The 15,114-nt window shown below is 37.4% G+C and overlaps 1 protein-coding gene and 1 long non-coding RNA gene across 5 annotated transcripts in view; one reads left to right on the forward strand and one right to left on the reverse strand.

The window, feature by feature from the left end:
• Positions 1-11,656, reverse strand: part of LOC148131326 (uncharacterized) — a 48,533-nt gene extending 36,877 nt beyond the window's left edge. The window contains exons 1-3 of one of the 2 annotated variants that reach the window (XR_015748727.1): positions 11,527-11,656; positions 10,235-10,312; positions 5,186-5,266 (exon numbers count right to left, since the gene is read on the reverse strand). This is a non-coding gene — a long non-coding RNA (uncharacterized LOC148131326). The remainder of the gene's footprint in view (positions 1-5,185; positions 5,267-10,234; positions 10,313-11,526) is intronic. The other variant, XR_015748726.1, reaches the window with a different exon arrangement.
• TNR (tenascin R) overlaps positions 1-15,114 on the forward strand; it is a 481,637-nt gene that overhangs the window by 430,731 nt on the left and 35,792 nt on the right. For all 3 annotated transcript variants that reach the window (XM_087960907.1, XM_026669153.2, XM_087960908.1), the window contains one exon: positions 3,833-3,922. In XM_087960907.1, the coding sequence (XP_087817033.1) occupies positions 3,833-3,922 (90 nt within the window). The remainder of the gene's footprint in view (positions 1-3,832; positions 3,923-15,114) is intronic.

The following is a 15,114-nucleotide window of genomic DNA, read 5'->3' on the forward strand; positions in this document are numbered from 1 at the left end:
TGGGAGCCTGAAAAGAACATCATACAATTGCCGCTGCTAGTCCCAGGAAGATAATATAATTCTTTCTCACCCATTCTATGCAAAAATAAATGAAATAAATTGCCATCCATATAATGATAAGATACTATGTGGGGACCTGCTCAGGGTGATCAGGGTGACATGCTATTGTTCTCCCACTGCATTTAAAACCCTCTGAAAGTGATATGTTAGAGTCCAGGAGCTTAGAAGTAAGTAACTCATCAGTTACCAGGAGAAACTGGACCATCAGCAAACTTGGCAGAACTGAGTAAAAACTCAACCTCTTCTCCATGTTCAAATGAACTGCAGCAAATCCAGAAAAGCTTCAATTTTCAAAATCTGTCAACATTCTGCAATAACACAGATTCCAGACCAAAACTTTCAGAGGTTCTTTTAGTCATGAAAAATTCACTGAGTAATTTTGGACCAATTTCATAACCAACTCTACAGGTTTATTCAAAGAAATAAAATTAGGACTGGCCAACATGTGGTCTAATGCAAATCTGATTCTTCATAAGATAACAGCTATAAGAATCAGAAAACTCATCACTTTTTGGTATGATCTTCTAGTGGTCCTCCAAACCTTTGCAGCCATTGCTGGTAACCCTAATAAAAATAGAAATGAGAGTACTAGAATGTATAAATATAAGCAGAAGCTTGAACAGCCCAATTAAGACTCAGCAGCTGTATACCAGATTCAGCAGGCACAGAGCCTAGAGTTTTAGGCTCATTTGCAAGAATTTCTCCAGCGTGAGGCAAAGCTGAAATAAAATATAGGATTATAAATCACATGCATTTGTTGTTAAGTCTCTGCTAAGAATGTTTTACATATTTTTTGACAGCAATACCTATTGCATAAATTTGACCATTGCACAGGGTTTGTCAAGAAAACAATGTTCTGTTTTGAACTAGAAGGTCCTACAAACCAGGGTTCCCCAAAATGTCATTATCAATCCCCAAGGATCAGTGAAACTACCCAAAGGATTGTTGTTGTCATTAACAGTACCAGTAGCATTTATAATTTTTTATATATAATAAGCGCTTGAGTGTCAATGAACAATCTGAAAGTCCATGAAGGGATCATGCTGTAAACAGAGAAGCTCTTTTATGCCACCTACCTAACCGGTGTGTCACTAATTGAGGTAGATATGTTTACTGATGGGTTGAGTAATAAACAATTGCACCAATTGGATCAAAAGTCACCATTGTATAGAATCTGCACCATCTTTCTCCAGGAAGTGAGTAGCATTTCATGACTCTTGAGCAAGAGAGTACCGGCAAGACTCATGACATCACTAACCATTTCCTGTTGCCCATCAGGCAGTAGTAGTTGTGGCTTGGGCATAGTGGAAAGTCTGTTACATGTCTGCCTATTGGAGTTACTTTAATCCTGTAGGAATTTACCAGATCAACTGACCCTTGTGGCTATTCTCCCAAATCTCTCCTACTGACTTAGTTCCTTTAGGTACAGATCCATTGCATTAACTGATAGCAGTTACCACAATTGCCAATTGGAATATGCTTTTTTCCCCATATTTGGAGGAAACAGAGCATGAAAAAGAAGTTCTGCCCCAAAGTTAAAGCCTTCCTTTCATTTTGGGTACATTGATAAACTTTTTGTAGAATTAGCAACAAACCTTTTGTTGTGAAAACAGTGGCCAAAAGTGTAGTGTTGGGAGATCATACTGTCATTCATACTGTCTTTCAGCCATTTTTCAGGTATGTAATAAATATTTACATAAATATTTAATCAAGTATATATTTTATAATTAAATTTTAAGTGCATTGTAATAAAACTATGAATTGTATAGTTTTATAATGACATCCAGAATTATTATAATTATAAAAGTTTGATAGACTAGGAGCAGATATTCCAAGATCTAACCATTGATTTATTCTTTTTGTATTGCTTAATCAGGGCACTAGGCAATATCTTTTCACCCATAGATAAAATCCTCCAGAGTTCAAATCCAATAAAATTGTTCAAATCTAGAAAAATTCTACTATTGTTTCTGGAGTGGATGAAGAAAAATATGTACTGCTTAATACAGATAAGACAAATGCTTGTAATCAGACAAAGGCTAGGAATTGCTAGCTGTGTTGAGTGGCTTTTTCTTTTCTTTTTGCCCCAACCCCACCCCCCCCCCCCCCCGGCCGCCCAGGCCCCCCCCCCCCCCCCCCCCCCCCCCCCCCCCCCCCGCCCCCCCCCCCCCCCCCCCCCTTTTTCAAGGGGACAGGAGGATAGGCATCTTCTAAATCAGCAAATACTACATTTAGCTTACTTCAGCTATCATTTGGTCTAGCCTGGGAAAAATGCTTTCAGAGTGGATTTCTAAAATCAGTGGCATCTTTTTTCCATTTCCATTTTTTTTGAGGCCTATCCAGAAGTCTGAAAAAAAGAGGGGCTATTTTAATAAACAGCAGAAGCTTGAACTTCTTATAACATAGTATGATAGACTTGCAACCAAGGTCACATAGTGTAATAAGATTGGGACTGGGTCAGGGACTTCTGTCCTCAGTGTGAGTTAGATTGTGTGTGTGTGTGTGTGCACAAAGGGAGTCTCAGCCAATCTCATTGTACACATGTTGTACTCTGACAATAAAGGTAATAATAATAGTCTTCTTCTGAAATTTGTTTTGAAGAATGCACTGCTTTCATATATAACATAAACTCTTCCAGTCATTTATAATTTCATGGCAACTGCCGTGGTGGGCTGAAGATAATCATCTTCAGAGCAGAACCAATAAATGCAACTGTGAATGGATCAGTTCCCCAAACCTCTCTTCACATCAAGGAGAGGACCAGGATTACTCACAAGTGCTAAAAAAAATAATTCTAAAAGGTCTCCCGTCTTTATTCTTCATATTGTCACTTTGCCATTTGGTCACAATTGCAGCAAAGACTTTATCATTAATTACATTTTTCTAAGACAAATCCTGGAGTCTGTTGTCTGAATATGTATGTGTTGGTCTATCTATGTGTTTAGCCTACTCCAATGCATCAGGTTTGTGGATGGTGATAAGATAATTTAGTTTTGACGTGCATGCTTATTTACAGTGCTGGAAATAAATGCTAGGGCTGAGCATTGTCTGGAAATACTTTTTAAAATTTTTAAAGTCCCTGGAGCCACATTTTACCTGGCTTGAAAAATCTAAGGTTCCTATCAAAAAACTCAATACAGATTCCAAAGAATACCTAAAGGTATTCAGTTCTGTTTTACAATAGATTTGCGAAAAGCTCTTTGCTTTTTTCTATCCAAGGCAAGAGAGAGAGAGAAAGAATCTCTCTGGACATGCTCCATGCCATCAAGATCCTTCTGAGCATTGTACAGTTTTTGTACAAGAAAGAAAAGAATGATGTGGTGATAGCTTTTAAAATTATTTAGTGTTTAAAATACTGGTATGTTTCAGACATCTTTACTGAATTGCTTTACTTTGGAAGAAAACAGATGTTGCACAATCATTCCATTATCTGCTATATTCTTCCATGATTTGTATCTCACCTGCAAATCTTAACAAAATATTCAAATAATGGCTGTATAATAATGCCAGGCAACTGCGTTTGCTGTGTCAAAAAGTATCAGGCTATAAAGTCAGACAAAAAAGAAAAATATGACATATATTTTTATTTATTTATTTATTTTATTTGATTTGCCAATTGTTTACAAGATAATAAGTATAAGTGTATACATAGTTGTGAATACATGAAATGGGTACATATAAGAAAAATAAAAGAAGAATAAGAGAAACAATATATGGAAATCATGACAACATACTGAGACACTTATATTTTTTTGCATGTTTCCTTGGGCAGATTTGGTGCCAGGAACAGAATATGGAATTGGGATTTCAGCTATAATGAATAATAAGCAGAGTGTTCCAGCCACCATGAACGCGAGAACTGGTAAGTGACATACTGCATACAGGTAGTCCTCAACCTGCGACCACAATTATGATCAGTATTTCTGTTGCTAAGCAAGGCTTCTGTTGCTTAGCAACTTAAGTGAGTCACACCTGATTTTACAACTTTTTTTCCACTGTTGTTAAATGAATCTGCAATCATTAAGTGAATCCAGCTTCCTCCCGTTGACTTTGCTTGTGGGAAGCTGGCTGGGAAGGTCTCAAATGGTCATCACATAACCTCAGGATGCTGCAAGTGCTCTAAATATATGCTGGTTGCCAAGTGCCTGAATTATGATCATCATGTGATCATGGGGATGCTACAATGGTCATAAGTGCAAAGACCCATCATAGGTCACTTTTTTCAGTGCTATTGTAACTTTGAATTGTCACTAAACAAATGGTTGTAAGCTGAGGATTAACTGGATATAAAACCTGACATTCCAGCTTCTTACCTAAGAATGGAGGAAGGGTTACCTTCCATTGACATTAGAATATGTCTTGCTCTATTGGAGCATTACAAGAAACTAGAAAGCCTTCAAAAAGCAAACCTTGCCAAGTTTTCTTATTGGGAATCAATTAAGTACAGTCATTTAAATTTTCATCCTGGTATCATTATTACAAAAAACTTAGAAAGGCTGTTACATCCTTCTGCAGACCATGCCTTTGGTATATCTTGAAGGGAGATTTTGTAAGCAACCTGTTGACAAGCATCTCTCAGTGTACTAAGCAAAGGACATTTCTCACCATGTCTTCCACTGTCCCATTTGTGAGGAGGTCGAGGCAAATTTATGGAGCTAGGTGTCCCTAAGGTCTTGGACCAGAGGTGATATTCAGCAGGTTCTGACCAGTTCTGGAGAACTGATAATGGAAATTTTGAGTAGTTTGGAGAACCAGCAAATGCCACCTCTGACTGGAGATTTTATGGTATCTTTCCCCTGCCACGCCCACCAAGCCACACCCACAGAACCGGTAGTAAAAAAAATTGAATCCCACCACTGTCTTGGACCCTTAAAATGTTTAATTACATTCTTGCAGATGTGTTTCCAACTGTTCATAGTCAGGTTGGTCCTTTACCTTGTCGTTTAAGCAAACAGAAATTTAAGTTCTTAAGTGTAGCCCTGAGTTTATCCAATTTTCCTATAACCATCTTCTTTTTTTATCATCTTCTACTTTCTTTTATTGTTGTTTTCCTTTACAGTATTGTACCTTATGCTCTGCTATATTGTTATTACCCGTGATTGCAATAATGAATCTATTTACTTACCATATTAAAAATGAAACAAAATGTGACAACATTCCAAATTCCAGTTGGCTAATGATGCCTTCTTTGAGGAAATACATTTCCCTGCAAAACATGCACACAGAATTGCATCCTATGTTTATTGAAGTCTTAGATCTTATTGAGCTATTTGGATTTTCTCCCTCAGTTTTTTTCCCTTTTTTTCATTTTTCTTTTCCTTTGTAACATTTTGTACATTTCTGAAAAGTCTTCATTTTATAGGATAAGTTTGTTTTAGCATCACAAGGATCTATTCTTAGCTGAGATCTCTATTTAGCGTATGCCCTCAAATGAAAGAAATTTACTCAGCAACAGGCTGAGGTAATGAAAAGAAGAGAAAATATTGCTGCAGTGGTCTAGGTCACAGGTTTATTCATTAGATACTATCTCGAGACAGGCAGTTTTCTTGATGTATAATAGTTTTCCTTCATGAAGGATACAGCTCAAAAATTAAGACTGACATTTTTAAGAATGATGCCAAACTCTGGCCAAATTCCTCTTTTTTAGATTTTTTTTTTCAAGGCTCATATTAAAATTATCACGTTATAAAATGAAAATTACAGCGGAGATAGAAAAACGGAAAGGAAGAAGAAAGAACTCATAGGGGAAAGGAGAAAAGAAAAAAGGAATCCAACTTTTTTTCTTTTTTTTTGTAAATTTTATTTGAGTTTTCACAAAGAGAAAAAAAAATACAAATAAAACATCTTTTTTGAAAGCAGCATAATCCCAGGTTACATTTCTTCATACAGACACAAATTCAGGTTCATGCTCATTTTTATATTCTATTCCATATCTTATTACTATTTTACATTTTCTGCATAGCTTCTCCCCTCTTTTAATTGTCTCAATTTTATTTTAATTATGTCATCTCAATTCAAGTCATTGTATTTATATATTTTTTTGTCTGTCCTGTTTCAATTATCTATTATCTTTTCTCATTAAACAAAATTTCTCCTGTAGTTACTGATTGGAGTATGACGCCTTTATATCTTTCCCCTAAAGTTATAACACTCAATATAATACATAACTTCTATTCGGATTCTGCTTGGTACATTCTTAAACTACACACAGTATTCTTAAAAAAAGAAAAAAAATTATAAATGTATATAATTAAAACAACATTCCATTCCAATTCAATTCTATCATTAATATTAATATTCATTAAAGTCTTAACATAGTTAACATTACTTTTCAATTAAATATCATACTTCTATGGGAACAATTATAAGCTTTCCATAGTTAATTCCCCTCCCTTCACTTATATTTTATAAAACATTAACTAATTAAAATGTTCCCGTTCCTTCCTAATTCAATTTTCTCATTTATTTTATTTCACTTATTTTATTCACAAACATTTCACTAAATTACACTAACTATTTTATCCCTCATTTTAATCATACATTATTTCCAATTTTCTAAAGTTATTTCTATTACTAATATAACAATACAATCTTATGTACCTTTACAGAATCCCTTTTTCAGTTAGATTTTCACCCATTATCTCTAAATAGGTCCTGTTTCTCTCTATCTTGCTCCGATCCTTTGTAACTTCTTTTCCTTTCCTTCTTCCCTCTCTTCTTCTCTCTCCCCTTTTTACCCCCTTGTCTCTTTACCTCTATTTCTCTCTTCTGTATTCCCCTTTTCTGTTGCTTTCCAGTATTATACTTATTTTTCGAATTATTTTTCTTTTCTTTGGTTGTTTTTTTAAGTCTTAAATTCTCCATTCTCTTTGCCCCCTTTCCTTTTTCTTCCCCACATAGAATTACTTGTTCATTAAAAATGGCTTCTTCTTTGTCCCAGTCTTCTTGTTTTGCAGTCTTTTCTTGTTGTTTCTCATAGTTCCAAATCTCCATTTCTAAGAATTGAAAGACGAAGCCAAAAGAACCCTTCCCTTCTTATGCATCTTCTTTGTACTTTTTAAGTTCCATTTTCAATTCATCCAGAAATGGTGCCATTGTATAAATTTTTAAACAACCACCCAATTGATTTTAGTCATTCAAATATAATAACCAAAAGTCCAAAGATCACCAAATAATCCAAATACACGCAAGCTGTTCCTTTTTTGCTCTTTTTTTTCACGTTCTCTTCCTGGGGTTACTATTTAGTTGCAAAGTTTCAGTTAAAATGTATCTTTTAGAAGTCTTGTTGAAGTTTTACTTTAGATTCTTTTTAATTCCAGGCAGTCTCCTCCCTCTTCCAGATCCTGCCCTTATTCTTTCTCTCTCCCTTCCCGCTTATGAAAAAGAAAGTTTTTAATGTCCAGAAATCTTTATTATCCCTTTGGCATTTTGTTTTATTTTCAGCTTAACTGCCTATTGATGTCAAAGCGGATTTTTCCAATTTCTTATTTAAGTCTCTTAGTTGTCAGTATAGGGAAGGAGAGAGAAGAAGAAGAAAAACCAAACCTTTCCCTTTTCACTTTCCTTCGATACTTCCAACTCTTCTTTGGGAGCAATGTTATTTTTTGTAAGTTTAAATTCCAGGGTACCTTGGTTGTTGCTTTTACAATTTAACCCGGTCAGCCAAAACTTTCACTTCTTATCTTCCTCCTGCACATTCTTTTCTGGTCGAGTTCTTCTTTGTGGTGGCCATTTCTGACCACTGCTGCAACCGCCTTCGGGAAAGGGAGTAATGGCCAGCTGAGGAGGAGAGATGCGGCTCTCCTCGACCCTGCTGGCAGTCTCCCCCCTCTTCACCACCTCTATGGGGTGGCTTAGCCCTGAAACCAGCCAGCTTGGGGTGCTCCAGCGGCGAGCCCAGACAGAAACCGCGCACAATCGCGGATTTCTGTCTGTCACCGAAGCCCTTCAAACCGGAAGTCGAATCCAACTTTTTTAGTACAATAAAATACAAAACTACTGCTTAATTTTGTGTTTTACTGTAGCAGCAATGGCACAGTGGTTAGAATGCAGCCTGCAGTTTGGCAGTTCGAATCTCACCAGGCTCAAGGTTGACTCAGCCTTCCATCCATCTGAAGTCAGTAAAATGAGGACCCAGATTGTTGGGAGGCAATATGTTGATTCTGTAAACCACTTAGAGAGGGCTGTAAAGCACTGTGAAGAGATATATAAGTCTAAATGTTATTGCTATTAATTTTTTTACTTTACCACCAAGTACTATACTATCCATTTCTAAATTAATCAACAAAACCCAATGTCAGGAGTTCATTTTTTTTCTGTCTTGAGCATAAAGTCCAGAAGCAGTTTCCAAGTAGAAACAAAGTTAAATATGGTCTTTTTTTCTAATTAAAATAGTCAATGTTGTCATATCTACTAGTTCCATCCATTTTCCATCTATTCCTCTTGTGTGGAGATTGATATATCTTTCCATTTCTGCACATATCGAATTCTCACTGCAGTAAACATAATAGTAACAAATCTTTTTTCCATCTGCTTATCCAGTAATCCTAAAAGGTTTTAATTGTACATTCGTTTTAAGAAGCTTCTGCATTGTAATATGGATCTGTGGCCAATATTACTTTGCTTTCTCACAACTCCACCAAAAATAATAAAAAGCACCTCCTTTAGATTATTATTTTTTTAAATTAAGCTCACCTGCATTATTTTTATACCTAATACTCCTTTCTCTTTCTAATTATACCCACAAATCTGTGTTGTCAGTTGGGCTGACAGAGAGTGTCTGATCGAAAGTCACCCAGCTGGCTTTCATGTCTAAGACAAAGACTAGAATTCACAGTCTCCTGGTTTCTATCCTGGTGCCTTAATCACTAGAGCAAGCTGGCTTGGAATGGTTTTAATGCTCACCCTCAGGGCAATATTTCATTTCTTCATTATATGCCAGTCTCCTACCTGGCCATTGGGCTCTGTTTTAACAGGACTATTTGTGCTGTGGAACCTAGATACCTGTGTTGCACTGCTTTTTTGGGGGTGGGGGGAGATTTTATCAGAAGTGGAAATAGTGGCTAAATAAAGGTCTGCCAGGAAATCAATAATGAAAAAGTAACATTGTAAGGCAACAACAATATTTATTCTGAATACAACGTCCAAATTGCTGTTGTCATTTGAGAAAAAAAAACCTTTTTTTTTTTACAAATATCAGGAAGAAAAGACTAAGCATATTTAATAAATGCTAAACTTGTTTAATCTGAAACAGGGGAAGGTAATCAGCTGCTGTTGATGGAGCTCTGTAAACCATCTGACCTCATTACCAAGGATCTCTCCTTGGCTTTTTAACAGCCACTTTTCTCCAGTGCCAGCAACATGGCTTTTCTGATCCACAGAATAATCTCTTCATTTCTTTCTTTGCTTGCAAAACAGAAACCAGCCCTCAACAAAGTGAAGCTTTGCAGTTAATTCCAGAAAGCTGAGAAAACCTACAGCCTAACATATCTGCCCAACCATCCCTCTCTTGCAATCACATGGAGTGAAATTATCCTGCAGCGGAATGGTTAATTGATATTTAACTCATACACGAAGATAGATAAGGCCATTGCAATGAGACCTATGCTGAAAAGCATTTAAGATTTCAAGTCTGCTAAATTCCAAATGGCAGGCATCATTGTAACTTCATTTTCCTATTAAGGTCAAAACGCTTCAAAGCATGTTCAAAGTTTAAAGAATAATGTATGGTGCTGGTTTTGTGAGAATTATTATCTTTGCTACAAAGACAGCAGCCATCTTTAGATGCCTTCAGTCTACAGTGCAGTAATGGTGTAATTGCTGGGCCAAGAATTGTTTATGAACAGCTCCTGGCCCAGCAATTCGTTTTGGATTCCTATTGGAATCTGAATAAATTTTTGATGGGAAATATGTTTAACTTAAAAACAACTGTGGAGCAGAGCTATATTTTCTGCCCAACCCCAGGATTCTTAGCTACATTTAAGGACTGCTCTCAACATTCTTTAGAAATTCTGAGAGAGAAAAGTTGATGTTTTCTTTCCTTAAGCAAACAAGGAAAATTTTATTACAGCCATTGAGCTGTCAAAGTAAAAACATAACAAAGCAAAACATTAGCATGAAAAGCATTCTGGCAAGATCTAGATACAGCTCAGGGCTTAAATTACTCATTACTAACCCAATCTTTGAAGTGTCATTTGGCAGAATCAACATGCTGCAGCATAAACTTTGGCCACATGAAGAGGAACAGCTCTATCTGCACTTGGCAATAAAAAGAAAGTATAAAGTATATCAGTTAATAAACTATATACTTACTTTATTAGTTAAAATTGAGAGAAGTAGTCACACACAAGGATCTCAATAAAATAAGAAATACAACTGAACATGTCTCAGGGTTTCAACCTCCCCTCAGCCACAAGGGCAGACCCAGAACTCCATAGGAATCTACGTTAAGCCAACAGAAAAAGACTAGCTCACCTCAAGGTGATTAGATGTTTTTTCTCTATACATTTCTGATTCACTTTTAAAGTGTCAATAAAAATATATCCTAAATAGTTGATGCATCATTGGCCCAGAGTAATTTTGTTTTGAGATGGATGGCAAATACTTTCAATAAATAAAAATAATAATAAACAGAATATACATCTCAGTGGACTTCCGCCTTCTCAAGCCATGATGTGAAAACATGGATGGAGAGCCTATGCATTTCTTAGTTAGAAATTTGTTAGCCACAGCTGGGTAAACTACCTGTTGAAAATGCTGTAATAGATTTACTTAGCACAGACAAGGGATTGATATTTCCTTTCCCTTAGTTGCTGCTAGAGAATATTCAGTGTATCTTATGTAACCCTGAGTGTGATTTATAAGCAGAAAAAATCATCTGTCCCACATTCTGGTCTTCCACATGAGAATAATTTCTGGAATTAAAAATGAAAACACACCAAATTTAATGACTTCCAAGTCAACTCATTCTGTAATGCTACACTGTTGGGACATCAAGGTCAAGCAAACAGGCTTTGTGCTTTCTTTGATTGGGGCAGGAAAAGTATCCCGGGGGGTAGGAGTATACTGTGGGACAAACAAGGCACCAGAAAAAGGCTCAGTCTCTATCATAGAACTGGCACCACTTGACTGTTACACATTTGCTTACAATAATCCTATAGCAACTTCTGTTTATCAGATAACAGTGAGAATTTGAAAAATCAATATTTCTAGAGCATATATGCACAAATCCAGAGTGTGCAGTATAAACAAAACAAAGAAATATGTGGAAAGTCTCCCTCTACCCCCCTTTTCCCCCCTCCTTTTCTGGAAAAAAAATGATAACCATGTTCTTGAGAGTTTGCTACATCTTCACTTAATTTTTATAAAGCTCAGAAGCTTTCAGTTAAACTGTTTTCAGATTACCATCTATACGCTATGGATTTCATGAGCTTTTTCTTTTAAAAGTAGACAATTCACGATACTTACTCAACCTAAGCAGGACCATAGATCAGATAACTGGGAGAAAATATGCTAGAAAAAAGGCAGCATCAAACAACATCCATTTAGCTCCAAGAAAATAGCATGGCTGATTGCACATAATCGATTCAGCAAAGGAAACATTACGTTTAACACAGAATCAAATGTTTGCAACTTTCTATCTCCCATGTTGAGTCATGTGTGCTTTTGAATGTGTGAAAATAGCAACATGCACTCTCCCAGATTCTTCTCATAAAGAAAAATAAGCAAAAATAAAATATATAAGAACACAAAGGGGAACAAGAAGTTGAAAGGTTTAAAGAGGAATACTGCAAAGTTTCTGTCATTCATATTTATGAGGATGCTTTTAAAAACTCTTGATCTCTTTGAATTAATAGCAGATGTACAAAATAAAATGATACAGATGTGGGAAGAGCTGTGATTTAGCCTCCATTTCTGTGTATACTGGGAAGAATAGCATTAAAGATGTTCTATTTTTATACACCCAAGAGCAAGCTGACATTTTACACATGGGAAAGTATTTACAGCTGGAAATTCAATGCAAACAGCTTTTGTCTTTATTTGATATTTATATAGTGATTAGTGTGGCAAATATCAACGTCTGCCTTAGAATCTAAAAATATTGATTTTTAGATCAAACTGCTCTATCAATGTTACTCAACTCTACTTCTTTTCCATATTAGGCTTGGCTGATTGCTTTGCATGCTTGTAACATTACCATTGCCAATCTGTATTTTAGGGACCTGTGCTTTTAAGAATGCAGTTTCAGATTAGGGAGAAGGGAAATTGATTGATTGACCAACCAGGCAGAAAAACTCAGGTCACACCATCTGAACCTCAAGCCTGCATTGAGTAAATCATTTTCAGCTGGAATCCAAAGAAGGACTTTCTCTGTTCTCCTAATTTTGCAAATGCTCCTTCCCAGAGGCTGAGATGGCAATGGTATTACTTGCATGTTGGCATCAAGTGAAACATTAGTATTGCCCTTCCTTATTTAGATTTAATATCCAGAACCTGTCGATGTCTTTTGGCCCATAAATGCAGGGGTCAGTGTGCATAATTATGCATGTATAATTATTGTGTTTTAAATTAATATATGTTTTCTAAGAGCCAGTTTGAGGTAATGATAAGACACTGGGCTAGAAACTGGGGAACTGTGTGTTCTAATCCTGCCTTAAGAATGAAGCCAGATGCATGTCTTTGGGTGCCTCTCTGCCTTTGGAAGAAGCACTGGCAAATCATTTCCAAAAATGTTATGAAGGAAATTGCACTTATTTGTCCAAGACTGACTTGAAAGGATACGTGTCTTTCTATCATTGGTTTTATGGAGGTGTGGTGGCTCAATGTCTTAATGATGCTGGAGATGATCTTTGTGCCAGTGGTTTGAGTTCTAGCGCTGTGTGGCAGGGTGAGCTCCAATCACTGGCATCAGGTCCTGTCTACCTAATAGTTCAAAAGCATGTTCTACACGAGTAGATAAATAGGGACCGTTTTGGTGGGGAGACAAGCCTGGTGTTCTGTGCAGGCAGTCAGATTTCCGCTGGCTCTGGTTGCAGTGCCTATTTGCAGTCCCTATTTATGAGATGGCTCTGAGGGAGAGAGAGGGCCTAGAATGATGATGCAAGAACAGCCACTCATCTCTTTCTGGGGGAAAGCCAGCCCATCCTCCAGCCTTGGGAAGTACATGAGCATGTCGTACAATAGAGCTGGTAAACTGACAGCAAACTACTACTCTGCAATAGCATTGTGGTCTCCTGGCTAATGTAACAATGCCGTGCACTAACAATAACAATAGGTTTTATTGATTTATGGCTATAACCACCATAAGATCCTATAAATTGTTTTAAATAAACAAGCAAGGCCAATGAAGCTTCCATTTGCATTGCATAACACACAAAGACACCTCACTTAAGTTTACTGAGGACATGTCCTAACAACATAGCCACGATCTCACAGGCAGCCTGCCCCTGTAGCAGGTCCAAGGAGTTTTATTTTCCCTGTTATTTTGGCAGACAACATTCCAGATAGACCTAAGTGGAGGAGAAGTCTTCAGAGTTAGCAATCTGTTGGGCTTCAACTAGCCCTTTGCAAGACTGCTCCTTCCCATCTACCTGAAAGGGTTCCCGACAGGAGGGCATACAGTATAGTGGAGGCTGGAGCCACAGAGTTAAAGCCTACCACCCACTAACAGCAGCTGTCAGTCTCTTTATCTATGGAAGGTTTTCAATGAGGAAGACATATGCAGAAGGGAAGTAGCACTGTGGCACAAGAGCCAAGCTGCACCAGCTCCTTCCCTTATTCATAAATTGGCAGGGCTCCTTCCAGAATGTTTCCATCTTTCATCTCTCCTTTTCAATACATATAGGAGATTTGTGGTGGGAGATTGGGGTTGCCCTGGACCCTCCAATCCCATTGAATAGAAAGACAAACTATCCCATTCCCATGAAGGGAAGTGATTTTAAGGGGAGAAATGCTGCAGGACAAAGCAGAACAAAGGGGAAATGGGCATTTGTAACAAAGCACTATAAAACTGGCAATTATCCCTCCCCATTTGTCAGAGAGATAGGAAAAGAATACATTCACCCAATAGCATATGTTCAGGGCAACTGTTAAGTGATTTGTTTAGCTACCAGGAGGTAATGCTAGATGGAGAGGGGGAGGTCAGCCAGGAAGCTACCAATCACTGACCTGGAAGTGTTCAACACTGGATTCTGTAAGAACAGCAACATGCGCACTATCAGATGTGGGAAATTTTTCTTCTCAAAGATGGAAGAAAAGCACTTTTTAGTTGCTGTGTGTATGTGGGTATGTTGGCCAAACTCACCCTTTTAAATAGATCTGAGACACAATTAAAGGACAGCTGATGATAGCAATTTAATTTTGTTATTATTTATATCTGTGAGGGGAAAATGTCATTGGTTGTGGTCACAAATTGCTGAGGACCAACTCTGGGACCAGGAAAGAAGTGTAGCTGTTGATCTTTTTAAGCCAGAAGTATTGATATGACAGCTAATGGCTACTATAGAGGGTTTCAACTGTGTTGTCTGTATACAAAATTCTACTTCCAGGGGTGGGATTCAAATTTTTAACAACCGGTTCTGTGGGCGTGGCTTAGTTGGTGGGCATGGCTTGGTGGTCATGTGACTGGCTGGGCGTAACCAACTCAACATCACTCACATCGAGGCACGCGTCTCCTCGCCTGGCTTCTCATGACTGTGGAGATGCTGCAACAGTCGTAAGTGTGAAAAATGGTCATAAGTCACTTTTTTCAGTGCCATTGTAACTTTGAATGGTCACTCCACACAGGCAAAGTACCAGCAAAGGAGGAAAAAAAAAAACCCAGAGACATTCCTGAGACAGGAAGTCTAGTCCTGCCAAGAATGTAATAACAGTTAATGGAGAGGCAGTTTCTGTAAGCAACACCAGAATGTTTCCTTCCTGCCTTCCTTACAGGATTAGGCCAGTAATTTCTTCTAACAACCGGTTCTCCAAACTGCTTAGAACATTAACAACTGGTTCTAGCAAATAGGTGCGAACCTGTAGAATCCCACCCCTGCCTACTTCTCAAGACATATT

The sequence above is a fragment of the Notechis scutatus genome, chromosome 3 (assembly GCF_049901735.1).
Source record: "Notechis scutatus isolate UNSWTSFEM ecotype Mainland chromosome 3, rNotScu1.2, whole genome shotgun sequence".
Lineage (NCBI taxonomy): Eukaryota > Metazoa > Chordata > Lepidosauria > Squamata > Elapidae > Notechis > Notechis scutatus.